We start from the raw sequence: 27,215 nt of genomic DNA on the forward strand, positions 1-27,215 counted from the left end.
ATCTTCAAAATGTGTTTGCAACATTAACACATGTTGCATATTTTTCAAACAATAAGTTCTAAAACCCATTTTAAATATTGGATTTAACTCAGCCAACAGATGACAAGAAAACAAAAATCTTAGTCATTTTCTTTTACCCCAGTAAAAATGTAAAAGCCTGTAGCAGAATTCAACATGTGCACACAGAAAGCTTTTTTCTTTGCTTCACTGGAACTAAAACTGAGCAATAGCATCAATGTCATCCATCTTGAACTCGACATTCATTTGAATGAACCTATGGTACCAAGCTTTCCATTTATAGCATTTATGTTATGATGACCATAGCATTTTTGTGATGAAATGTAATTTAAATGGAATGATTGGACTTTTTAATTCTTGCACATACATGGAAAATATCAAGTAGGAATTTACATTTGAAGCATGCTGGATCAAACATGTGTTAGACAGACTGGGCCCTTTGCCACTGAGCCATTCCCATGCTCTATTTCAATGGTCCATCAGTCTTAGTTGTTGTGATGTCACAATTGATTCCAAACCGCAAAATATTAACTTGATGTTTTTGTGTATTTTATTTTTCTTGGTTAAAATGCAGACATTTGCATTCAGGTTTAACTCTGATGTGTTTTGCAATTAGGAGGCTTGAATTTAGGAGTATAGAATGCATGCATAACCTTTCATCAAGAACAAGAAGATCCATTTGAGGTGTGGATTTGAGGTGTTTGTACAATAGTGAAAAAATGAAAAAAAAGACGTGACATGATGTGTTTGGCATCTGTCTGGTGCTATGGCAGTGACAGGGTTTCCAATTCCTCCGGTGTTGTGTTCATCCACATCAAGACTTTTAACTCATCACTTATCATGATTTGAACTATGTCGACCGAGCACCACTTGTGTTGTATCCGTCTAACCGGATGTCACAGGTGCAGTGGTGAACTATCTAAGTGGCACGAGTAAAACAAATGCCATCTGCTACATGTGAGCTCTTCTATCGCGATGGGACCTTGTTGGCTAATGAAAAGATAAAAAAGAAAAAGAAAAAATAAGTCAATTAAATTAATTAATTTGTGGTGGGGTGCAAAGATATGGAGAATGTGTTCCAATACAGGTCAGGAATTAATCTTTACATATGGGACTCTAATTTAAACAGTAATGACTAAATCGGTGTGATAAAAATGTACTGTCAGCTATGAATGATTTAACCATTGAGAGGTACTAATTTTCCAGTCTGTAGAGCAGCCTGTATGGAACAAATAATGTGTTCTCCACCAGAAAGGCACCCTGGAGGGCACTTTGTAATATGTTCTGGCACAATGGACCACATTATCATTTCTAATCTACTTAAGGATTATCCAACAGGGTAGTTCTGCTGTATTTTTTTATATATCATTTTCAACTCGAGACTTTCCTCTGTCCACCAGTGCTCCAGTTTATTCTTCTCGTGTTTGGAGAACGCTTCTGTGCTTTCTTACAACGACATTCAGCGTCGGTGCTATGGGATTTCAGATGCAAAATATGTAATCACCTGCAAGGGAAAAAACAAAACACAAAACCACAGTAAATTGTGGATTGTGCTTGGTTTGCTCTTGCAGATTGAGAGGTCAATGAAATCCACCTCACTGGGTTGTCAAATGAACAACGGAGAAACACCTGAAGTGCTGAATTTCATATTATGTCATGCCTTATTGCTGCCCTCTGTAATTTTTCACCTGCACTTGTACATCTACACATGATGGATTCCTGACTCTAACATATGTCTCATCATTTACTCCCAAACCATCCATCCATCCATGCATCTTCTGTAACCACTTATCCAGTGCAGGGTCTCAGGGGCTGCTGGAGATTGTCCCAGCTGACCCTGGGGTGACAGGAGACGGGGCCAGCACATAGAAAAACATTCAACACTCTTATTTCTACCCTATGGGCAAATTCAGAGTCAACTATTCACCTACAGCACGTGATTTTAGTGGTGAGGGGAAGCCGGAGAACCTGGAGGGAACTTGCGCGGACACGTTGGCAACTTATGTCTGCTGATCGGCTGCTGCTCGAGGTCCCAAGGTCGTAGCGGAAGTTCAGAGGGGGTAGAGCCTTCTCTGTCGCTGCACCAAAATTGTGGAATAACTTACCACTGTACAACAAGCAATCCCCTTCACTGTCCGCCTTTAAAAAGAGACTGAAATCGTACTTTAATTCATTGGCGTTCGAGGCGGCGTGACACTGTGGCCTTAGCTGCATGCTTTATTTGTTCTATACTTATGTTTTCCAATTTTCTCATTTCATATTCCTAGGTTCCACTTATTTATGCTTTATTGGTTGTTTAAAGTGCTCTATAAATAAAAGTTGAGTTGAGTGTACATACAGAAAAGTCCTCAGATTGATTTGAAGCCAGGCACTTATTTCTGTGAGGCCACACTGCCACCTACTAATACCACCTTGTTGCCCTTAAGCAAACTCAAAAGCTATAACTTTTTTTCTGTATTTATAATGTTCTCGTTTACTTTGGTAGTGGATGAGAATTCCTGCATTATCCAAACAGCATACTGCAAAACGTTGTCATTTCACAGCTGCATTTATTCATGGAGTGGAAAGTCTAGTGGCAAAAGCCAAAGGTTCTCATTAAATGAAGTCATATGTTTAGTCTGGTGACACCACACCTGCTTCCCCTCTGCAGGCAGGCACTGTGGATGTTCGGTGGAATTGAGTCATGGCTGTGTTGCTCACTGGCAGCGAGTGGATTTTACTTGCATGGCGTGTTTTTTCTACGGGGTTTAAGTGAGACGGCTCTCTACCTGTCAGCGAACAAGCTCTGACATGGGTTTTACATCTTGTTGCTAATTGGGCCTTTATCAAAGCTATATTCACACAGCATTTTTATTAAATATGTATGTGTTCAGGTGTTGATATAATGATGCCTTGGGACAATGAGTGAGAATCATTTAATATTGAACCGCAATCCTCACTTTGTTTATTTATTATCATACTCAAGGATACTGCATCTATCCTCACACCAGGATTCCCCTATTTTCTTTTTCTTAAAATCACTTTGCATAACTTGCATTTTAAGTCGCGAATGACCGCTTCATGTCTCATTCCAGCACCCTGCTGTGCTTGAACCATGTCGGCATTCCCACGGCATCTTGGAGGAAAAGCTACATGCCAGTTTTATTCAACCCTCACAAAACCACTGCTAAGCTATCTTGTTCCTTTGAAAAGCAGCCGTGGAAGAACCTGTGGCTTACATTTTTCACATTGCTGACAGCCAGTTTCTAAAAAAGACACTGCAAAGAAACACGGTGAGAGAGGAACACACAGCAGCGAATAAAGACACCTTTTGTCTTCCTATGAATTATCCATATTATTGATGTAGTGTCTTTTAGAGGTCCACATATTGGAAGAAATTTTATTTTCATTCAAGGTTTACTTTCTACTCATGACTAGTGATTCAAGCTGCGGAAGGATCCATGACTTGCAAAATATACAATGCATCAATGGGTAATTATAATGTGTTCTGGTTGCATCCACTGTTCCTCCCAGAACCATCCCAAACACTACAAAGTGTCCTGTTTTAGTTATTATGAAATGTCTTCTTTTTTTGTTTGCGATACAATCATTCAGACTGAAATGCAGTGCGTCAGAAAAAGATCAGTGAAGCGTCATGAAAACTAGATAATCTGGAGGGCCGAAAATGAGAGGCACACAAGACAAAAGCGACAGTTCAGGTAGTTCATGAACTTGGTACCTGGTCTACTCTATTTGGTTCTTGTCACCTTTTTAGTTTTTAGTTTTTATTTCCCAGTTGTTAAAAAGTACCTGGCACTTGGTACTGTGTTTTTTAGTACCACCATTGTTGTTGTTCCAGAAAGATTGAGCAGGTACTAAAAGATGACATGAAACAGCAGACCACTGATCTGTGAGAGGAGAGGTTTCATCCTCCTACTCAAACAACAAGCAGGGAAATGTCATGGCTTGAGGAAAATAAAAATGTAATTGTCACTGGTACTTGGGTGAGGGTGGGCTGCCAAGGAGCGGGCGAAGAAGGCCACGTTTGTTTTGTAGGTCAGGCCTTGCCATGCCGCTATGATGCATTTGATCAAATGCAGCCGTGCAAGGATGCAGACTCTGAATTGAGATGCAGCCACTGAGTAAGAAACAATGAGCTGGGAAAGAAAGTGATAACGTACAAAAGTGACAACACAAAAGATGAAAGAGGCGGGATGTCTAGAAATGAACTTTCAAAATAAAAGAGGAAACGAACTACACCTAATAAACAAAATAAAACCAAAACATTCAGAGTAAACTCACATTGATTTCCTGAAAATTAATCAAGTTATTCCAAAGTGACTTTACCTCCCCCATTTCTATTATCACTAGCTCAGGGACTACCATAGTGCACAAAGCTGCAGCCATGTAATTCCTACTCAATTCTAGTCTTCAGATTGCTCTGGAACTTCTCACAAGGGACATGTGTGCTTTCTGCCTTCTGCACATCTGGTTCTACATAAACTACATTACCCTGGGGCACCATGTGACTCCTACCTGTTCCTGTTCTTGACTTCTGCCTTTCTCTGTCAGCAGCTAATCTAAGTGGCATTACATTAACCTTACAATAATACTGGCTTGGCTCCCAAAGGGCGCGCATGAACTGAGCTCTGGAAGAACTGAGCTTCAACATTGAACTAAGAGCATTCTAGGCTGATTACACCGTACAAAAAGGCCAATGTGGTAAATTATTATCTAATTCATTACTCATGATGGTTATCACCTTTCTTCAATAAATATATGTGAACTTTATTTGTATCCTTTGTGTTCTGTTATGCACTGTATGAAATACCTGCCGCCTCTCACGTCGTCTCGAAAACCCTTCTAATCTTTTCAACAGCAGGATTTGCTACCATTTGTCTTCCAAAACTAAAAGGTGTTCAGCTCATTTTCAAAGCAGGAATTCATTCAACGGCATCCACAATGAAGTTGGAGAATCTTTATCAGTATGTAAAGGAGCACAGAAATACAATCATGGTGATGATGCTGTGGATGATCTAAAGTTGACACATCTGCCTGCCTAATTTAAAGCCAGCAGTAACCGTAATAAACCCTGCTAATTGCTTTAATATTTGCTTACATGGCCAGCCCACATTCACTATCTAAATAGGCTCAAGAATCAGATTAAACTAACACCATGTGACTGTTAAATTCTTAATTAGTGCCATTAAAAATGAAAAAGGTAAACTGGACTTCCACAAGGCCCAGAGAGAATCACCAGATTTTGAACACCTTGCATGCAAACATATACGTGCACATATTCACGTTATAGAAAAGAAGAAAACGCGTTGAATAACTCCCATCTGCAACTATAAGCTACCTACATTAACCTTTTAATTAGGCACATGATTCTGAAGCATTCTTTCCTATACATGATTTTATTATCTCACATCAAACAATTGAATAGTGAAGGATAGTGGCTCCTACATTTTGGCTATGTCAAATGTTTAGGGTGAGTGTTTTCTGTATGAAATACTTGGCTGCAAATGTTCTCATTCCAACAGCAGAATCTTCTGTTTGCACTGTTGGCTCACACTGCTCTGGCATCCTGCTGGTAGTGTCAACTCGTGCATGACAAAGACTGGTAAACAAGTCTTCCTCCTTTTTTAGTGAGTCATTGTTGTTAACAGAACAATATGGACTAAAAAAATGAATCTTTGAACTTTGACAAAGTCATTGAGAACAATGATTTTCTCAACAAATATGTAAAATTAAGGAATTTGAAACATGTCAAACGAGAGGATTAAGTTATTTTTATTTATTTTTCCTTATTTTTAATTTATTCAACTATATCTTCAACTATTCAGATCATAAATTCGGTTTAGTTATCTCCACCGAGGTGAGGCGGCAGTTATATAATCACCGGCGTCTGTGTCTGTCTGTCCGTCTGTCCGTTAGCAGGATAACTCAAAATCTTCTGAACGGAACATTCTTGGAATTTTCAGGAATTTTTGGGAGTGTTACCAGGAACAGATGCTTAGAATTTGGTGATGATCCAGAAGAGATCCTGTATTCTGGATCATTTTGACATTTTTGTTAACATTGCAGTCTATGGAGCTTCAAAATGTGTTCCTCAATATCTCAGTTGATTATTGACCGATGTTTATGGAATTTGACACGGTCATGTAGGGTGATGATCTCTATCTCTCCGCCAGATTTGATCCGGATTGGCTACAGAATGACGCTAGGAACAAAATATTACATTCTTACATTGAAAGCTCCATTATGGATTCAAAAATCAGTTAAAAATACACATCAACTCCGATTCACTTTTACTTTTCATGGTTGGTATATAAAGACACCAAGAACAATTTATAACCTTTTGGTGATGATCCAGATCACCATGTAGACGGTGTAAATCTAATCATGAGGGGACTGAGCTGTTCTCTGTTCTCTGAGGGCTTTTCTAGTTTTATGAATGAAACAGAGCCTTTGTCAGAGAAATTAAGAGGAGAAAAAGAGCCTTGCGCTACTTTCAGATCTGGACAGGATGAATTTGTATCTGACACACATATTATATCAACTGCAAACTTCCTTTTCTGTTAATGATCGTAAAAAGTGTCCCCAGTAATCTATCCAATGCTGTATTCAATAAATAAAACCTTATCCTCCGATCAGTTTGCATAATTAAATGACGTGTGTGTGTGTGTGTGTGAGAGTAAAAGTATTCTTAAAATTGATCCGCTCTTACTTCAGGGTTTCTGGTCACGTACCAGCCAGCCTTCTCAGCTACATCTTAAATCCCACTGTTGATAAATTATCCCTTTCCTTTGGTCGTAGCACGTCCGATTTTACAGACTGCTGCTTCCACAAATCTGTGCTCTATGCTGCCATGGCAACTTATTGCCACTGCGTGAAAACACCCCATGGTTTGTCCTCAGGCGCTGTTGGAGGATGTGGTGCACGTAAAATAATCCCGTTCTTGGAGAATGCTAATTTGTAATCACCAAGAGTTAAATTAACCTGATGCACTGATGTGATTGCTCTGATTTATTTTTGTTTGTGTTCATTATCAAGACAAACAACAAGGCTGTCTTCAGATCTGCTCACTGACACTCATCGCCGTTTCTTCACACTGCTTGCGAATGAAAGCCGCCACTGAGAAGGTTGTTTTTTGTTTGATTTAATAAAGGGAGATGAGATTGTTGCATCCTACGGATTGCAGGTCTTCGCTGCTAATGTTAATGTTTAACAAGCCTTCCTAAAAGGTCACGTAAGATGCTCGACCACCTTTTCTACTAATCAGATTTCCTCATGTGTTATTTAAATGGAGCATACATACACTTGGCACATAAATACACAAGATGCTGACAACCTTGCTGTTAGCTGTATAGAGGGCATACACCAAATGATAAAGGGAGTTTCGCAACAATCAGACATTACTGGTATGGTATTTATCAAATGATATTATTTGGCAGTAATGCTGCATTTATTTTAATTATATATAGTAATAATAAAGAAAAGAAATCAGAAATGGTTTAGCACTTCCACAGTTTTCTTTCTGATAAAATCAGTTTGGCACGTATTTTTCATGTCTTTTTTTTTATTAACTAGCGTACGGAGTCGGCCTAGAAAGCACATTGCGTATCACTGTGTCACAGTGCTGTTGGAAACTAAATGAAAACCTGGCATTGGATTGAGTGAATTTGATCTTGCTTTCACTGTATAACATGAGGGGTTATTGCTTTCACGATAGTGATCATACCATGCTTCATCAAAACAGTTGTCTCGTAATACTTTGATCATATCTCTCTGTTTTGCATGACGCGAGGCATTTTGCGACCTTTCTGTGTTCCCCATTTTTCCTTATGACATGAATCACAGTGTCAGGGAGTTGTCACAGACAGCTTTGTTTAACAATGTCCTATTGCACATTCCATCCCTCCATCTTCAGCATCCGACACACCAAATTGATTTTAATCAGGCAATAAAGCAGCTCCCATCCTCCCTCTGTTGACTCACTTTCATGCACGGGAGAGGTTGATCTGATTAACTTTCTCAATGATTTGGCTCATAACTGCCTTCCGCTCCGTTCAATAAGGACATTAATTCTAGTTTCAATCAACAAAGACGGATGCTGCGTTGGTGATTTTCATACTTTGATCCTCTCCATAAGCGGCGCCAGCGAAAGAGGTGTGCAGGTCTGACTTTGTACGAGGAAGCTTTTTCTGATGGCTTGTTATGAACTGATCTAGACAGAGAGAATGGAGCTGAACTATTCTGTCTGCCTGCACTTGTTTACTTTATTTATTCTTGGTGCTATTCAGAGACATTTTCAGGGCGTTTTGGAAGTTACTTTTATTTGTTGCCATCTTATACAAGAAGTTCTCAAAGTGGCATATAATAAACCAAAAAAATAAGTCTCTTTACTTTATCATACGTTTTACACCTGATCTGAATGCGAGATTTGCTTGCAGATCAATACGTTTTTAGCCCACCTGCAGGTCTGTTAAGCGTCGTGACATTTCTGCCAACAAAAGAATCCTGAATGAAAAGAAGGAGCTGCACTCCAAGGCTGATGCTTTCAAAAGGATCACAGAAGAATGAATTTGTTAATGCAGTACTCCAAAGAGGTCGTTCAGAAAGACTGTGCTGCTCACAGACCAGCTTGTCTTTGTCCTGGTCATGGATCAGGAACTTTGTGATCTGTCTTGGCTTTGTTATTCTTATGTTGTGCATGGAGCTTTTTTTGTTTCATTTCATCATGCCCGAGACATGCTAGCACCTTGCAACTGCCGAGGTTATTTAAAGAGATGAATATCAGCATCAAGCTGTGATTCCTGTATCTCTACTTCAACCCTGCTGCAGGAGGGATTTGTTCAATTTTTCCCTTTTCTTGCTTTTTTCTTATTATTTTATAGTGTTTCAGACATTCATACTCTCAATACTCATTCGTTCATACTCTCCTTTGCTCCTTCTAAATCTCCAAATAGCTTTTAATGTTTTCCAAAATCCACGCTGTTCTCATTCTGGAATGCTCACTGATGCACTGTGAGGGAATGACATTGCTCATCCTGGGCTTTTGGCTCATTTATTCAGCGTGCCCATGCGTAGCTTCAATTAATATTTCTGTTTTTGACAACTGCAATGACAATACAGTATCCTTGTTCTTGGCAAAACATCAAGTTCCATTGCCAAAAGTCTCGTGTGGATTTCCTGGATGTTGTTGTCGGTCCAGTGTGGTTCATACACGTGTCCACTACACAAATCCTAGATTATGTGGAACTGCCTTGACATTATGAACCAGGATTCCTTGGCTTCACTTTTACATTGTGGATTCATCCAAGATTCTGCGAGGGGTTTGTACATAAAGCCCATCATACATATCATATCATATATATGCAGGGGGGAATGCTGTTCTTCCTGTCCCCAAGCTTTCAAAGAGAACTTGGATATTTTCTCTTGAAGTGTGGATAGAACCTGATAATTCTCGCTCCAGGCTCATATGAGGAAGGCAATTTGTTCTCATTTTTGTTTAACAAGTGTGTTGCTTTCCATTTCCTAACAGTCATTACCCTTAGGACCTGTGTTAGATACTAAACGCAAAGTGTCCCCACAAACACACATTAATATGTAATTGACATTATATTAGGACATGTACCAATGAAAAACTTCTGTCTTGGTGTACAATGCTATTATGCAGCAATCATTTTTAAGAATATTTTGCTCACGCCTTTCTAGTTTATTTTTTGTGTCATTAAAATGAGTGAGGAAACTAAAAGTGAGGTGCATTGCAGTTAGTGCGCTAGTCTGTCAGACCCCAAATTATATGGGGTCAGACGGGCTAAATTAACATCCTGTGATACACAACACGTCTTCACGAATACGTTCTAACTAAAGTTATGTTGTCAATCAGACCATAAATGAAAGCTGGTTATAATTTTTCAAACCAATACTTTGTGCTGATGATGCTAAATATATCACAATGGTATTAGATCTGCAAGCAGTGATGTGATTATTTTGTATATCTGAACAGGTCCATGATAATGATCACAGCCACTAATGAGAATGATGAAATGTATACAGCCTGCGTTATTCCAGGGAAGATGCGACTCTACTGTAAATAATAAAACGTGTTTAACCCTTGCAGCAAAGCCACCACTGTATATGAGGCATCATATTAAAGGTTGTTTTTATTTGCTAAAACCAAGAAAAGAACAATACAGCGTACGATGATGGCCGTTTCTTCAGTTCTTAGGTCAGACAAGAGTTAAAACAAACACTGCTGTCATTGCGGATAAAGCTGGTCTGTATTGCAAGGCACATTAAAGTAGACAGCGTCCCCGATTTCTAATGGAACATCAGATGTGCATATGCTGACTGCCAGCTGTGCAACTTTGTAGAATTCACCAAGGAGTAGAGAAAAAAAAAACTTAAATAAAGGACACGTCCTTCCTTATCACATGTTTCTCTGGTCTGATGGCGGGCAATGAGACGGAAATGTCACATTAGCATTGCAAAGCGGGTTGCTGCGCTGTAGACAGTTAAAGCTAGGCTCTGTTTGCTGATTGTGGCCTTTTATAAATATTACATTCCGTGGTAGTACATTATGTGGTAGTTTTTTTAATCATATTGAATATTAAGTTTTGCTTATGAATATCGTGAAGGCCAATGTTTCGCAAATGGTTTAGTATTTAGGGACAAATTTTGAAGCTCCATTGACTGCAATGTTAACACAAATGTCAAAGTTATCCAGGATCTCTTCTGGATCATCACCCAATTTTAGTCATATGTTCCTACATTACCTTGCTAATGGACGGACAGACAGACAAACGCCTGCGGTTGTATAACATCCGCCTCGCCTCGGCGGAGGTAACTATTGAAATTCATTTTCCAAAGTGGCAAAATATACCTGGTTTTCAATTTTTAAGTCATATTCCTTAAGCAATGTTAAAGATAGATGTGGATTGTTTAAGATAATGGATAGCTCACTTGATGTGTGCAATGTTACGGTTGGGCCCAGATGTATGTTGGAGTTTGTAGTTCAATGCAAGTGCTGCACCCTAAGCACTGACATGCCCCAGAGAGTATCCGCTTACATTTGACGAACTCGGAGGAAGCCTTGACTGACACTTTACCCCTCAGATGACAAAAGCCCCGTCTGCTTAAGCAGCTATTACTCCACCTGATTGGTAATCATGACATGGAGTGGGTCATAAATCCCGCCGACTGCTGCTGCTTAAGATAGAGGTCTTTGAGGGAACAGTGTGATTAGGTGACCTTGAATGGAGCATAGAAAAGGGGCCAGGTAAAAGGAGGCTTGTGGGATGTACTTTTCTATTATTGGCAGCATAATGACACATTGTCATGCAAATGAAATTCTGCATTCAAATCAGACACCAGCACAGTACAAAAAATTTGTTGAATGTTGCTTTTTCTCTCACAAGTATACGTTACAGTTATCTTTATTGTTCTTATCAGCTGCCAATATGATACATTTAATTTTAATTTAGGTGCTCTCCTATTCGCACAAATGTATTTGTGTGTAAACCCGTGATCTCTCCTATTTGCACAAATGTATTTGTGTGTAAACCCGTGATCCAGATTTGGATAAGTGGCTGAATACAATGTTGATCTGAAGACAAGATGATCACGATTGATCTTCAAGAAGATGAATGATTTAATGAATTGTGATGTTTTATAACGCAGGGGGTGAGCAAGCTGGCTTCGTGAGTATTCCAGTTAATACGGCTAAAGCTCACAAATGCTAGTTGCATGTTTTTTTTTAAAGGAACAGGCTGAGCAGCAGTTAAATGTTGCCATTTAAGCATAAGTTTGCAGTGTGAACATTCCTGTCGAGACAGCATTCAGTTTCATCACACATTTAAGGTGTGTTTATTGTGTAGCTTCTTTTGATTTGGAAGTCCATGAATCAAGTACTGAGCTTTTTGGCTCAACATAACGGCGGGTAAAGACAACAAGAGGGCAGGATTAAATAAGAAACTCGAGTTATTCTTAAAGTCTGCCATGTGGGTTTCTGCTGCAGAGTAATCCTGACAATTCGTACAAGCAAGAGCTACACAATTACCTGACCCCTTAATCAGATCTAGTGTTACCTGGATTTAAGAGCACCCTAGAATATCTTTAAAGGCTTTGCATGTGGAATGAAGCGGCAGTAAATAGCTTACTTAACTTGAGATCTGTCCTATTAATTATTCATTGCTAAATGCTGAAAGGGGCAGGAGGGCAATTTTCCGGTGTCTCCTGAACCAGGCAACACAGTTGGATAATAAGTTGCAATGCCCCTGCTGTTGTTGAGAAAATACAAGTGACCTCACTCTGTGGAGGAGGTCAGGCAGCATCTAATGAAGACCCGCCCCCTCCCAAGTCTTCCTGCTTGGAAGAATTCAAAGCTGCTAGGCACTACCATGGGGATGGCATCACAGAGGAGCTGGTGTTTTCCTAGATATACCTCAGAGTCTGTGAAACAATTATCTTTTTAGCACGTCTTTATTTCCCCTCTGCTTTAACTCTACCCTGAGTTGTCTTGCTGAAACTGAAGCAGCAGCAGGAGGCTGCATAACTGCACTTTAATCTGGGCGTGTGCGTCCTGCAGTGCTGTGACAATCTGAAATCAGTGAGCAAAGTCACGGTTCTCTCTAGTCATCATATCCTGATCAGAGTTGACATGGATGGTATTTAAGTCTAAATACCACATGGCACATGTCACTTCCAGAGATATGCTTGTAGTAAAGATTCATTAGGAAGAAGTAAGATGTCATTGAGATGCATCACAGTACATTGCATCTTTTGGCAGATTAAGGAGATGAAGATTAAGGTAGAGACTGCATTATGCTGTTGTTATACTTAATAACCTGCTTAGTTTGGCTCGTAGCCCTGTGCTCATCCATAATGCATGTGACCTACAGCTGGCCAGGATGCTAAGTCTGCTCTGACAGTGTGAGGGGCTTAAAGGCAATAATCTATGTGCTTGTGCATGGACGGAGGTGGGTTGTGTGTGTGTGTGTGTGTGTGTGTGTGTGTGCTTGCAAGTCTATTCAGAGAGCAACTCTCAAAGTGGATTTGGATTTTTTTGTCCTTAACAACTTGCATGGATTGCAACCTCTGCGTTAGATGTACGATGCACGATCCCTCTACCTTTGAGGAGAGTGAAATACCATGTGATCGCAGTGGGAATGTCAGAATGTCATCTTTTACAGGAATGCACTCTGAACTTAAAAGTAAATACCAAAGCATCATGTAAGGCGGAATAACGGAGTTTCATGGGAATACCAGTTAAGTAAGTTGCCAATTTTCATTAGGCCGCTATCATATACGGTAACCCTTCATTTGTCTGTGTGCACCCGACAGGTTTGATGGTAAGCTTTGATCAGTATTACTGTAAAGCTTCTAGTGAGGATGAGGCCCTGTACAGGTTCAATGTCATGCCCCCGTAACTACCTTATGACAAAGTGCAGCATGATAGTAGTTATGCGAGCTGTTCAAGGTGAAACAGAAAAAAGGAGCACTTCAGGGGCCAATCTAATTTTGCTGTGCCTTTCTGGCCCTGCCCCTGCATTTAGCCATGATGTTGTTACTCAGAGGAAGTCCCTCCTTTATTGAAGACATTAAAAGCCTCACTCAACAACCACACAACATTTGTGTGGAGCACCGAAATTATTGTAACAATCAAATTCATGTAAAAATGAATGTGTTCACTGTGTTTTCATACATTGTTTTGCACTGTTTGATGCATTCAAGAGGCCTTGTAGAGTAATTGTACTATTTCTCCAAGGTAAATAGACTGTGTTCAAATAAATGTATGTGTATGTCATTTTTCATCGCCATAGGCGAAGTGAAAAAAACATTTATTATCTCATCACATTGACACCTGTCAGTGGCTGATAGTTTTAGGCAGTAATGAATATTCTGGAGGACATTTTGTCGTCAAAGTTAATGTGGCGGAAGCTAGAAAAATGGGTACGGGTAAGGCTCTGAGCAATATAAAGGCCAAATCATGACAGTCTGACAACTGGGGGAGGACATCTCCAAAGCTGCTGATGGTGTTGGAGTCACCACCTCACAACTTACAGTCCTGGAAGGATCTACTGCGGATGTCTCGGTGCCGTAGCTCACCTTCAAGTATTATTATGCGTATGGTTATAATGTTATGGCTGATAGGTGCATGTTTGTTTCCTTGCTTATTTTTAGATGGTGTCCAGTTATATTCAACACATATTTCCCATTCCCACTACACTGCACGGTTAGTTGGATGAGCTGTCTTATTTATGTATTTATTCTTTATTTTTATCTTTTTTTAAGAAGCAGCTCCTTCCCAACCTGCAGCTGTAAGATAGGCCAGCTTTGCAGCACAGCTGACTTTTAATTCACCGGTCTGAGCTGTGTACTGCACTACAGCTTTTACAACATGGCTTTTTGTTTGAATTGGCCTTTGGTGTACGACTTATCCACCGAACCATATTGTGAACTGTGTGCGTCTGATGCAATTCACAGGGTTGTAATGCCTGAGTGGTTTGTAGCTTACCTCACAGGAATATGATATTGTTTGGACAGATAAATGAAGCCCCAAGCTCCTGTGTAATTCAGAGTTTAACGGGACTGAGCAAATAGAAGAGTGGCTGCTATATTTCAAAGTGCAGGATGATTTTCCTTTTGGGTGTGTGGGTGTGTGTAGTTATTCTGCAGTATAAAAACCATATTTAAAATTTGCTCTCAACATTGAAATTTATAGCTAATTTCAAAGGAAAAATAATAAAATGTGATCAAATTAAATGCAAGATGCAGAGCTGGTCTTGGTTTGCAAACCATGGCCTCTGTCTTCCTGACTCCAATAGCCCTTTGTGTCTCTGAAAATCCGCCACATTTCAAAGGCTCAATGACTTTAATGAGCTGCGATGTTGTGCCAGTGGTGGCTGTTGGGTGTCAGGATTGAGGCTCATGATAATGTGCCTGACTGAGTGTAGCTAGTGTTCCCCACTGTTATGGTAATGGGGCATTTTTTTTTGTTTTTTCTTCCTCCCTCCTCCCAACATTTACCGACGACAGCAGCTGCCTTTCTTTGTATTTGTTACATCCGCTGTCGCCGCTCATTTCATGTTTGTATAGAATTATCGGAAAAATTTATGCATCTCATGCAAATATAGCGCAATAAGGAAGGGGTGCAAAATAATAACAGAGAAATTGCTCCCCTTCAGTTTGTGTGTTCATGCGACAATTTACCCTCGCAGCTGCAGCGACAGTCCCGTGAAGTCAAGGAGGGGCTGTTTCAAGATGCAGAAAGAAAGGATAAATTGACAGAAGAAGGGCATTTGGTTGCCTCGTAAATGATCCTGTCGCTTTCAAGGTGAAGTGGCATTAAAGGAAGTAAAACATCAATTCCTCGCCGGTCTGGTCCGAGGTCCATGAGCAGTTTCTTTCATGGCTGATATCGCCAGCTGAGGACTCAGCCTTCTGTCGCACACGCCCGAGGTTCTCAATGGAAGTCAGTTCAAATATAAAGGTGTAAAAGGTATATGAGAGAACACATCTGGTGTTTACTGATGTCTGAGAAAATGTATTGATTGATTGTTTATTTCGAGTTTGAATTTTCATGTACACTACAATATAAATAATGTGTTTGTTGTTGTTAGGGGCGACATGGTAGAGGGTAGCGCTGTCGCCTCGCAGCTATGTGAAAGGTACTGGGCTTGAATCCTATGTGTTCAGAGTTTGTCTTTTCTTCCCATGTCCAAGTGTGTTTTCTCTTGTTTCCCACCTCCAAAAACATACATATCTTTATTTAGGTGAATTGCTTGTCCAGAGTGTGTGCGTAATAAATTGTTGCCTGTCTCTATTGTGGATTCTGAGGTGTACCCCTCCTCTCGCCCATAGCAAGCTGGGGACAAGCTCCAGCAACACCCTACAAGAAAATGACTGGATGGAAGTTTGTTGTTTTCAGATTACATGCAGTTGTTTGATGGCATCTTAGCTCTGGCCAAATCTTAAATTTATGTGAGCATATTTTCCACATTATTAGTCCATCATCCTATTAAAGGTAGGTGCTTGGTGACGGTACTGTTGGTAAATTATGACTCACGAGTTTGTCTTTGCATTAAAGTAGCCCAGGTTACAGTGCTTTGGGGAGCATTTCAAATACATATTTTTAATGTTGTTGCTTTTTAGAGGCAAAAATAATTACGATTAAGATGTTCTTCTAATAGGTTACGTTCAGATACCACTTTCCACAGTTTGCTTTTTTTTCCTTTTTAAAATGGCGATGTTTTTACTTTGTCTCCGCATTAAAAACCTGAGCAAGGGCTCTGAACATTTCAAAAGAGATCTTGATTTAAATTGTAAGATTTCGGATACATTGCATCAGTGGGAATAAGAGCGGCAAAATGGATGAGATGTTTGACCTTTTCAGATTTGTCCCTGGGTAGTGAATTTACTGAAGGGTGGCAGGGCACGGAGCAGCGGTGCGTTGAATTATCACTCTCACTGTTCAAACGCTGCAGACCTGATCTCCCACTTGCACCACTCCCACCACTAATGGGCTAGGAACACACTGGGAAAAAGGTGGAGATGGTGGAAAAGAGTGGGAGGGAAAGTTAGGGCCTGTTTGATTGTCTGTAGGCGAAGCTTGGAAACAAATTGCTGTTGTTGCTCAGCACTGAGAAGAAGCAGAGGCGGGTCATGTTGTGGTGTCAAATCTTTAGCGGAAGTGTGTGTGTCTCTGTAGAATCAGAGAGTTGAATCCCTAACAGCTACATCTCAACACTGTGACAGACGCTTGCCATATTGAAAAGTTATGCCTTCTTAGTAGACTGCTTTTAGTGAACTTCTCCAGTCCCTCTACCTATTTAGAGCACATCACCCAAGGAGGTAAAGCGATAAGAACAAACTTCGTGAACAGTGTTCTAATAGTTCGCCAAGGCGGACCGGACATCCATGGTTTGGTCAGAGGAAAAGAGCTATTCTAAATTGATGTGCTTTACATACATTATCTTTGTCATGTGACTAATTTGGCAACAGTGGGAAACACAAAAATGTGTTCTATTTAATCCGGAGTTAGTTTTGTTGAAAAAGAAAAACACAAACCAAACCAGCTAAACACTAAAGGACTTTCCAATATCCTAGATGAATAAAAATTTATATACCATCTTCCACAAACTGTCCACCAGATCCATTACAGCACATGGTCCAAAGAAAGTCAAAGCAAAGCCACCCCCTCATGCCTCAACTGTACATCCAGCATACGTGTCCAGTGACTCACCTGACATGTTCACTGCCATCGCCTCATGCTGCATCTTTTGTCTCTCTCTCCATTCTATCTCCATGCCATCTGCAAAGCCATCTTGTGTGATGTGGGGGAGTTTCACTGTCTCAACAAGGAGACCTGTATCCCTGAGGCTTGGCTCTGCGACGGCGAACCGGACTGCCCCGACGACTCCGACGAAACTGATGAAACTTGTAAGTCATTCATTCTGTCCATTGCTCACTAATGCAAAACTGTCATATATAATATGACCACAGCAGCTCATTTGTCAGTCCGGGAACGTCCGATTACAACACATTACATGATGTCGATATATAATTATTTCAGCGTCTAACACCGTTCCAAATAGTTAATGTTTTCTCCCTTACTGTGGTCTCTCAAGACGTGATGTTTATTATTATTATCTTATTCGTCACTGTCTTGGAAGCAGGTCATAAACTTTTAGCATGTGTTTGCATCCGTGAAGCAACGGGATGTGTATTAGAATATTTTGTCATGAGGGGTTAGGAAGAATTCTGAGGATTGTGGTGCATAAATAGTTTTAAAAGGTTATATGGACAATTGTATGAGTTGTACTTTGTTTTTGGAGTCTTCAAGTGGTCAGAAAGTTAGTACTGGCCATAGTTGCTATTCTCTACAGGACAGTCCAAAGACATACGGGCTGTGGGTGAATTGGTGACTTTTACCATGTACCATTATGGTTGTTTTGTGTGTGTGCGTGTGTGACCTTGATGATTGAGACACCTTTTATAATGCAATTTTTGATGCAGCATAATGGGCATACATTGATCAAATGCACAGTTCAAATCAAACTGATGGGAAAACTGGAAAATTCCATATGGACTGTGTATGTTTGTGGGATACCGCCAGAACATAATATTTGATCCAGCAATTGGAAACCAGTTTAATGGCTGAACTGAAAGTGTGACAAGCATCACCTATGAATACAGAATGGTGTGTTTCTTTGTTTGCTTTTATTGCCAAAGCCATTTAATTTATTTAATGATATCCATTATATTGGGCAAATAAAGAAAACCAAATGAAGATTATTTTAATGGCCACAGATATGGTAATACAGCACTGCAGCCGTGTATTGCTCTTAATACTACTTGCATCTTTAATCAATATTTATGCTTTGTCAACTCAGAGTTGTTGTTTTTTTATTTACATAGGTATTATATTTATTTAACCCATTTTAAAGTGCATTTTGCTTTGGTGTTTTGTCCTGCTATTTATGCAGTGAGAACTCTGATTTCAAATGACAAGATGGCACAGGAAACAGATAGTCACCTAAGGCTGAAAATCGAGCCCGTCAGTCTGGTTGAAAATGGGGTATTATTGGGAGAGCTATATTATTCAATGAGCAAGTGGGAATGTTGCGTTATGCTGTGAGGCATTTGCTCAGCCTATCCCCCAGCTGTCACGCGCACCTTCATTCGTCCTTCACATCGGAATAGGTTCTCGCGTGCTTGCGCATGCCGTACTATTCACACACTCGTGGGACATGGATTTCCTTTAATTGATCAACAGAGCAGCAATTTCTCATCTTTATGAGCTGAATTAGTCTTCATGATGAGACTGCATCCCCACACTTGCAACCCCCCCCCAGCAAACAAAAACAAATTGCTCGCATTCACTTCAGGTCCATCATCAAGTGTGAGTTATTGGGTATAATTAGAGCTTTATAGTTCTGCCAGTGACATCTCTGCATTAATTGACCACAATACACAACAGTTATTAATGCCTTGGTGTGCAACAGGTCATGCATCAAATTGCTTTTTTTTTGTGGCAGGCAATGATTGTTGAAGAAAAATATGCAGGCCTTACCATTTTTCTTACATCTATTAAACTCGCCCAGTCGTGCATTTCAAATGTAAACATGTAAATAAGTGATCAGTTATCGAATGCTTTTGCTGCAGGCAGAGATAATCCATCCCAATGCCTAAACTAATGTCGAAGAACAGAACCGAGGTAGGACAATGGCCAATAATACTTTCACATACATTAGACAACATGTACATGTTTTCATTGGTGGTTTTGCTGAAAAACTATGTTGCTTCAGGCTTTGCCGTATATTATGTGCATATATATCTTCAATATATTGTGACTTCAAAATTACCCCCCTGCAGCAAATGGAGCAAACCATTCACCAAAAATATCAAGTTTCAGTTCAGAAGAATTAGTTGGATGTATATGATAGTGATCATTCCATTCAATTCTATATACTATAATACACCATACAGTCCCTTTATGATTGCTGTGGGCCAACTTGTATATTCTTCAGAAGGCAATTCATTATCACATTGATTAACGATGCCTCTGTTTTATTTACAGTGCAAGTTGGAAGAACCCTTGCATATTAATTTCAGGAATTCGGCACAGCTCATTATCCATGGATTATGTATTGATAGAAAAGGCAATTAGATCATCTTTGCCCTGCAAACAGAAGATGGGATTGGAATACATTCTGCCTATTTAAATTACAGAAAGACTTGCAATAACCTGTGAGAAAGAAATCCTTTATCTCGGATGATAGGCGCTGAAAGAAGCAATCGAGGATTAAAATAAAGGCTAAAAGAAAATTGGAGTGTGGAGCATCGGTACTTTAATTCCACTGTGAATATGTGGGGCATTATACAGAGGACTGTGTTGCCTTAAGAGAAAGGAAAGGTGATGCATTATGCTGTCATCACGTGGAAATCTGAATATCCTGGTGTTGCTGCTGACTCTTTGCTCTGGCTGGGTCAGGGAGATGTAATCACAGCCTCTTCAGGGCCTGCGGGGAGGTGGCCTTGGACTGTTATACCTTGAGACGAGAAAGAGGCACCGGTTATCTGCTCAGCCGAAGGCGCCGGTTCCAGACAGCAGACGGCAATTCTTTAGGAAACTGCAAAAAACAGCGTGCCTTCAGGAATGTGTAAAGAAGCTCGAGCGATAGGGCAATTCTCCAGTTGTATGGGCTTTAAGCAAACACTTTGTGTGCAATAAAGAGTTAAAGCTCCAGGAATATCATATATTTAGTTGGTGCATTATATTTACAAGGACATTTAAATGTCAAGCATTTCTTGGGTCATACAGATCACCTGTCAGCTATTCATTAGAAATAAATTAGTACATGCATTATATTGTTTCTGTAAAATATTATAATTTCATAAAAGAAATGTCAGTACTAATGTCTATCAGAATGCAGCTCTCTTCCTGTGCCGATGTTGCATGCTTGCAAACTCTGTCTTAGAAATACAATCCTTCATGAATCCTTCAGGAGAAGGATTTCATGGACTTTTGGCTTGTCTCAGTAGTGCTGCCACAAGGAGCTTTGTTAATCCGGTGAACGTGGAAACCAGCGAATCCCTTGATTGACTTGTCATTCCCAGGGGAAAAGACAATGAAAGCGGTCAGCGGCTGACTTCACAAGCATGGTCACGCCAGCTGTGCTTCATGGCTGAAGCTTGACTTGACCCAATCAACATTGACACTGATCACAGTGTCGTAAAGGCACTAGGGAGGGGTACTGTTCAAAGACGGCTCTCTCTGGGCTTGTCCAATTCACCCCCCTTTCACGGACAGAGGCTGAACGTCTCTTCACATGCTTTTCTCAGATGCAAATTCTGAAATCAAGATTTTATCAGAGGTTTGTGGAAGCCCCTGTTTTTTGTTTAGTTTCTTTTAATCAGAATTCTGATATTACAGTACTATTAACTGATTTGTTTTTTTATGTTGAAAAGCAGCTTTAAGGACAAGGCAAATGTAGTGCTGGGAACAAATATATCTCTTCATTTTATCAGTATTTATGAGTGGGGCAAAATCAATACTTAAATTTTTGGGGGGGTCAATTTGGGCATCCAGGGGAGGGACAGATGACTTTAACTAATTGTAATTTGTACCAACTTTAAATAAATCTTCTTTTCAAAATGAATGATTAACCACTGCACGGTGAATGGACCCACTACAGTGTTCAATTTGTCTTATCACTGCGTGGGACGGGTGATTACGCCCATGGCGATCACCCCCCCTCTTGTAATTGACGCGGCATTAGACTCCCCCCCAGGTGTCTGGGATGTCACATAGACATCACCACTGATGTTATTTTGGCTTTTTCCACAGATGGCTGTGTGTCAGATTATTTTGTTAGACCTTATTAAACACCTGCAGCATCAAGCAGCAGCTGAAGCCGTAATTTTGCCTCTAACTTGATGATCACCTTTACGTGCGATCGCAGCAGCCGCGGACAGGATCTGGTGGTCATTAATGTTCCGCGTTACTGCTGCGCTTCTACACAGGTCAGCTGTTCCAAACAGATCCCAGGTGTGTATGACGGAATTGTCAGTAATGAAGCAGCCCTGATGACTGATCCTCATCAATGACATCAGGACATTTATTATTTTAATTAACTTGGAACTTACCTGCTTGGTTTTGCATGATCAGAATTTATTTGTTTGTTTGTGGCACATAGTAAATCCTTCCTATGATAATCGACAAACAAGCACTTGCATAATATGTTTCAGAAATACTGGAAAGCATAATTTACAAACCGATGTTCATCTAAATTGTTCACTATTTTACCGTCTTGGAATAAAAAAATATTTCTCCTGTCCATTTTATCTGAAATGTACCAAAATATCAAACAGGACCTGAAGAGGCCACCCTCAAAGATCTGGATGCCACAGAGGTTCAGGAAGACAAGAGGGTGATCAAAGGGGAACACAGACCCTCAGGCGATCCGGGAGATGCTAGTAATAAATCTCTTGCCAGTCACTCTGAGTCTATTCTAACAGGGGTTTTGTCTTTCTCCATAACCAACTGAGTCGGTGCATTTGATCTATAAACAGATGGGTTTAAATTTGTAAGCCGGTTTCATCTTAAAGCATTTTTTTCCTGCTTAACAGGAACCCAGGCCACACTGACAGGCCTCTGTTAGATGTTAAAGGCAACTCCTTTTGATAGAAAATGACCTTTTGTGCCCACTACGTCCCAGCACAACCACGTTTATTTATGAATTCATAATGACACAGATGAAATGTTTCAGGAAGCAAGGATATCAACATTTTCTAATCTTACCAGAAAGTTCCATCAAACCTCAAGAGATTTAAAAAAAAAAAACGGGGGGGGAGGATTATGGATTTTGGAGTCTGAGCATATTTTATTAATCTAAAAATAACAAAGGTGGCAGAAAACCCCATAGCAGACAGACTGCACACTCTTGAAACTCCTTGCAGCCGAATCGACTCTGTGCAGTTGGGGTCCATTTAAGGGGGCAGTACGGTGCTGGATTAAAGGACAGTACAAACTGGCCACCGTGCTGGTTCTGTTTACTGCATAAGATGAGAACCCCTTGGCAGTGTTAGGGACAGAAGCGACACACACACACCCATCCACGGATATTTATGGCATGTTTGCATGCCTGTATGTTAGTCCTACTCTGCTGGTAAGTGCAAAGGGACAATTCGACAGTCAGATAAATTCAACACTCGGCCAATAGAATCAGAATCGGTTTATTGCCATTGTCAATGAGGGTTCACTGACTGGGAATGTTTCTCAGTGAAGTCGTGCTACATGTACTGACAAAATACAAAAAACATACAAGTACAGACACATCACAAAACAGCAGCATCGGGAGTGGATACACAGATGTATATTAGCACTAGCAATAAACTTAATTCTGACTGTGAAGTACATCTCTTGGATGTTAAACTCACACGGTCTTTGGAAGTAGCTGGCAAAGCCCCTCTGGATACACTGTTTGGAAGGGTAGAGAATATTTGATCTATGTCTGTGATGACGCTGCGGTGACTATAAGTTGCTGTTTTTCAGGCTGCCTATCAACATCCTGCAGGGTATTTTATCTGGCAAGTCCCATATTGAAATAAACGTATCACAAATGTGTGCGGCTCCCAAGAGAATTGGTGCCAGCAGGATCGAGGTTTAGGGGGTAATGTGGCGTATAGCACCTTGTTATTTAGCTGAAGGACGGGGCCTTTTGCATTATGTAACGTTTATTTTCCTTTACTCCTTCGCTTCTCTCTGCTGATGTGTAACACTGCTGTCGAGTCATCAAAAAATACCATGAAACATGCCATTATTACAAATCCAGCATGTCTGCATTAAAACATTACTGCTGTTTTATCATGAGGCTTATTCACTCGAAAGTCTTAGACGGGAGCCAGATGTCTGAGACCATTAAATTTTCATGCTTCTGCTTTCACATTGCTGTCTTCTGTTCAGATCTGCCTGAGTTATTAGAGATACGCTGGTTATGTTGTCACCACACTATCTCGGCAGCGTTTAATTTGACTGCGAGTGTTTGTGCGGTGAAAGTTAATTACGTACGTTTGGTTTCCCAGCCTTGCCCCTGATGTTTGGATTAGATTTTTGATCAAATGCAACACGTTGTTCTATCAAAGTGTTTAGCTTGCCACATGTATCTTGTTTGCGTCATAGCTAACTGCTTTCTTTCTTTTTCTTTTTTTTTGGGGGGGGGGGGGGGCAGCAGCAGAACCTTTAAAACAAGACGTTTAATTTGTCATTCCTTTACTTTCTCCTTCCTTTACATTTGAAAGGGAACATATGCACACAGGCTCACACCATCTGTTTTCCCAGTAGCTTCGGTAGGTGTGGAACAGATGCAACATATATTTCGTGTACTTGTGTGCCCATTCTCATTAATGTAGTTTGCAGTGTAAGATGATCTCTGGCATCAAAATGCTGCAGTTGTATGAAATAAGTCATCATCTTTGGCCCCAGCTCATTCCTCTCGCTGCTGCATTACTTCTGCAGTTTAACATGTTTTAGCATATTCTCTGAAGCAGAACTACTGCTGAGATTTTGTTGCCTGGGTGACAATCTTGCACTCACACCATCCCTCATTGATGTCAGAAGTGATGCACCGGGAGGAATATATTACTGCTTTGTCTTTGCCCCCCGCCTAATGGTGAAGCTGCAACAACTTACTTCCTCCTACGACTACTATGAGGGACGGCTACACCGATTGCTGCAGACCCAGCGTGACTTATAGGCATTAAATGCAACATTATCTTCCTGCTGCTGCTGGAGGGACATCGTGGGAATATGAGGTTCAACCCAGAGCAAACACACCGACAAGAACGCCACACAGAAAGAGAATAATGGCCACTAACATCACAATGAGGAGAGCTGTTTGTCTCAGAGTTATACAGGAGCCAGGACTTGACTGATAATGAGCATGACTTAGTGACATTGACTTTCTTTATTTATCAGGAAAAAATGACTTGAGTAATAGATAATGAAATGATTGGGCTAATGCCTTGCCTTATAGCCACTCCATAAACATGTGCATAGTCCAATGATTATTTCAGAGGAGCTGGGTCAGTGCCAGAGCATAGTCAGAGAAATATACAATTGCTGTTTGTGTTGCACCCTGTACCATGGTCCTCATTAAAGATTCCTCCGAGCCAAAAGAGGGATAATACTCACTTTTTAATTGATTTACACTAATAATGAACACAAGAATTTAGCCCCTGAGACCCATTTCATAGTGCGAAAAATAAATACAGGATAAGGTCAAAAATCTAGCATGACATATTGAAAGGGACAGAGGCCAAGGGAATAAAGATCTCCTCGATTTTATTTGGAAAGCACGCGTAATTTTCACAGTGTCATCCATTTAGGAACGTAGACCGCAGCTCGAGGTGCCTTGATCACAGAGGGAGTCAAATAATTACTGTGACGACGACGACACAATCCATGGTTGCAGATATCCAGTTTATTTAATTGAGATCATCACTGTAGAAATTGAAAATTTACATAATGGCATATTTTATAGAAAGTGCTTGCTTTATTTTTCTCTATTTGTCTTCTACACTAAATTTTCGTTGGTGATTGGTAGATTTTGGAAGTATAACAAATTGTTTTATGTTTGTCAAAGTTTGCTAGACGTAAGGGATAATTTCCTCATAATGAACCAATAGAAACTGATCTGTTCTAGTTTTTGAAGGTCGTGGGGACATCTGAAAGCTCAGTTGCGTTAGCTCCTCAGAAATTGTGAGGTCAAACAAACCCAAAATAATACAGACGTCGACTTTCAGTCCAAAGCATTCTTGGTCAGTCGTGTCGGTTGCTTGTAAGGTTAGCCTGTCCTTGGTTTGATACTTTTATGCTTCCTTTGCTGATTCATGGCAGAATGGTTATACCACAAGCTGAGACCTATCCTTAAATCCTAACAGCAAATTTTCATGCCTGAATCACACAGAATAATAACAATTACTGCACCAAATATAGTTTGTGGTTTGTGGCAACATGATGATATCATTACAAGCATAAATTTCAGGCAAAGCAGTTCGTCAGGATCTCATTGCACGGATGGCATTTTTACAATTGTGTTATTTCAATTTCTTTGTTTGATGAAAGGATGCCTGCATTAAATGCTACACTGTATATTATGCTCCTAATGAGATCATTCTTTTCTGTGAGTATTGGTTTTAGCCTTTCTAACGACAATATAGTGCATGCATTATTCATTTGAAGCTGGCCTAGAACAATTATATAGGACCATTTGCATAATGGTTGGTCACAACAGTATTTCTATTGAGTAATTATGTTGCTATTTTCCAAATAATGATAAATAGGCCATTTTGATTTTTTTCTTTATTGTATTTTTTTGTGGTGTTTCTGAAAACTAGCTTTACAACTTTGTCCCGAGGCTGCTCATTTCTCTCTGTGGACTCATGTATTGATTCTTTATTGCACGCTGTTGGCATTTTCCTTCTCTTTACAACAGATTTGACTGAATGCTCAGCATCATTTGGAGCAATAAGCTTCTCTAAACAGGAAATGAGATCTCCTTGGCACTCTGCATATAACTGATGTGATTTCTGTTCTCCTTCACTGTGGTGGGTATGTAGCTATAAATTTTATTCAAGAAAAGTGACTGTTATTTTACAACATAGAAAAACTAGTCATAAAAATGATTATAGGTTGCCACAGTGAATCATATTCTATATTTCTCAAAGCCTCTTATATCAGATATGGTATTCAGGATATAATAATAAAATAAAATGATATAACTTTTAAAGTTTTTTACTTATCTATTGATTGTTTTTGTTTTTTCTTTGTTATTAGGAAGCAATGATTAGGTACATTCACACAAGCCGGCACTCTCACGCCATTTGAATATTTATTTTACAGCAAATAGGAATAATGGTTTTGAAGCTACGATCTAACATAAAAGAAATCAGGCGGAGCTAAAAAAGAATCAACTGGACGTAAAATAGTTAGACAACACTAACAAATCAGACACTCACTGCTCTCTGTCTGCAGCTCACATTGTCCATAATTTATAATTACCTGCCAGTACTTGAATGCCATACCTTTTGTAGAGGTGTATATATATATATACATATATATTTAAATGTTAAAACTCTTCTCAAGCAGAAGTAAAAAATACACAAGATTACAATGCCAAACTCAATAAATGTAACGTGTTTCTTTTCACTGTAGCTCATTTACTGAGAAGCCGTGCATATAATATGTAGCAAATAATATTGATTTGAGTTCACAGACTGGTAAATGTTGAGTGAAACCATGTATTAGTCAGCAGAAAGGTGCTCATTTTTAAACAGTAATGCATTATAGTGGGTTAATATTCAAGGTGTGAAGCACAGATGGGGAGTCAAGTTTGTAAAATGGATTTGTGTCGCACTCAAGTTGCTCACACGGTGACTTGAGACTCGACTTGGATTCAAGATTTCAATCTCGTGATAAGTCTTTCTTTTTCAGTCTGTCTGCTGCATGAGCCGAATCCCTTATTTGCATTTGATGTGTGTTGTAACGGCTTAAAAGAAGACAAAATCCAAAGAAGAGCTGCATGCATCGTCTGCAGATATCACAGTGAAGTATGCCGCATCGGCCACAAACACGATCAGGCACTTGAAAATGCACCGGACAGCCGAGTCAGTTGCAAGCATGAGAATGAATGTTTTGCATGGAAAAA

The 27,215-nt window shown here is 39.9% G+C and overlaps 1 protein-coding gene across 1 annotated transcript in view; it reads left to right on the forward strand.

Moving 5' to 3' along the window:
* The window catches only part of lrp1bb (low density lipoprotein receptor-related protein 1Bb), a 205,093-nt gene that overhangs the window by 39,273 nt on the left and 138,605 nt on the right, over positions 1–27,215 (forward strand). The window contains exon 2 of the mRNA XM_068746405.1: positions 17,326–17,445. Coding sequence (XP_068602506.1) covers positions 17,326–17,445 — 120 coding nt within the window. The remainder of the gene's footprint in view (positions 1–17,325; positions 17,446–27,215) is intronic.

Source organism: Brachionichthys hirsutus, chromosome 12 (genome assembly GCF_040956055.1).
Source record: "Brachionichthys hirsutus isolate HB-005 chromosome 12, CSIRO-AGI_Bhir_v1, whole genome shotgun sequence".
Taxonomy (NCBI): domain Eukaryota; kingdom Metazoa; phylum Chordata; class Actinopteri; order Lophiiformes; family Brachionichthyidae; genus Brachionichthys; species Brachionichthys hirsutus.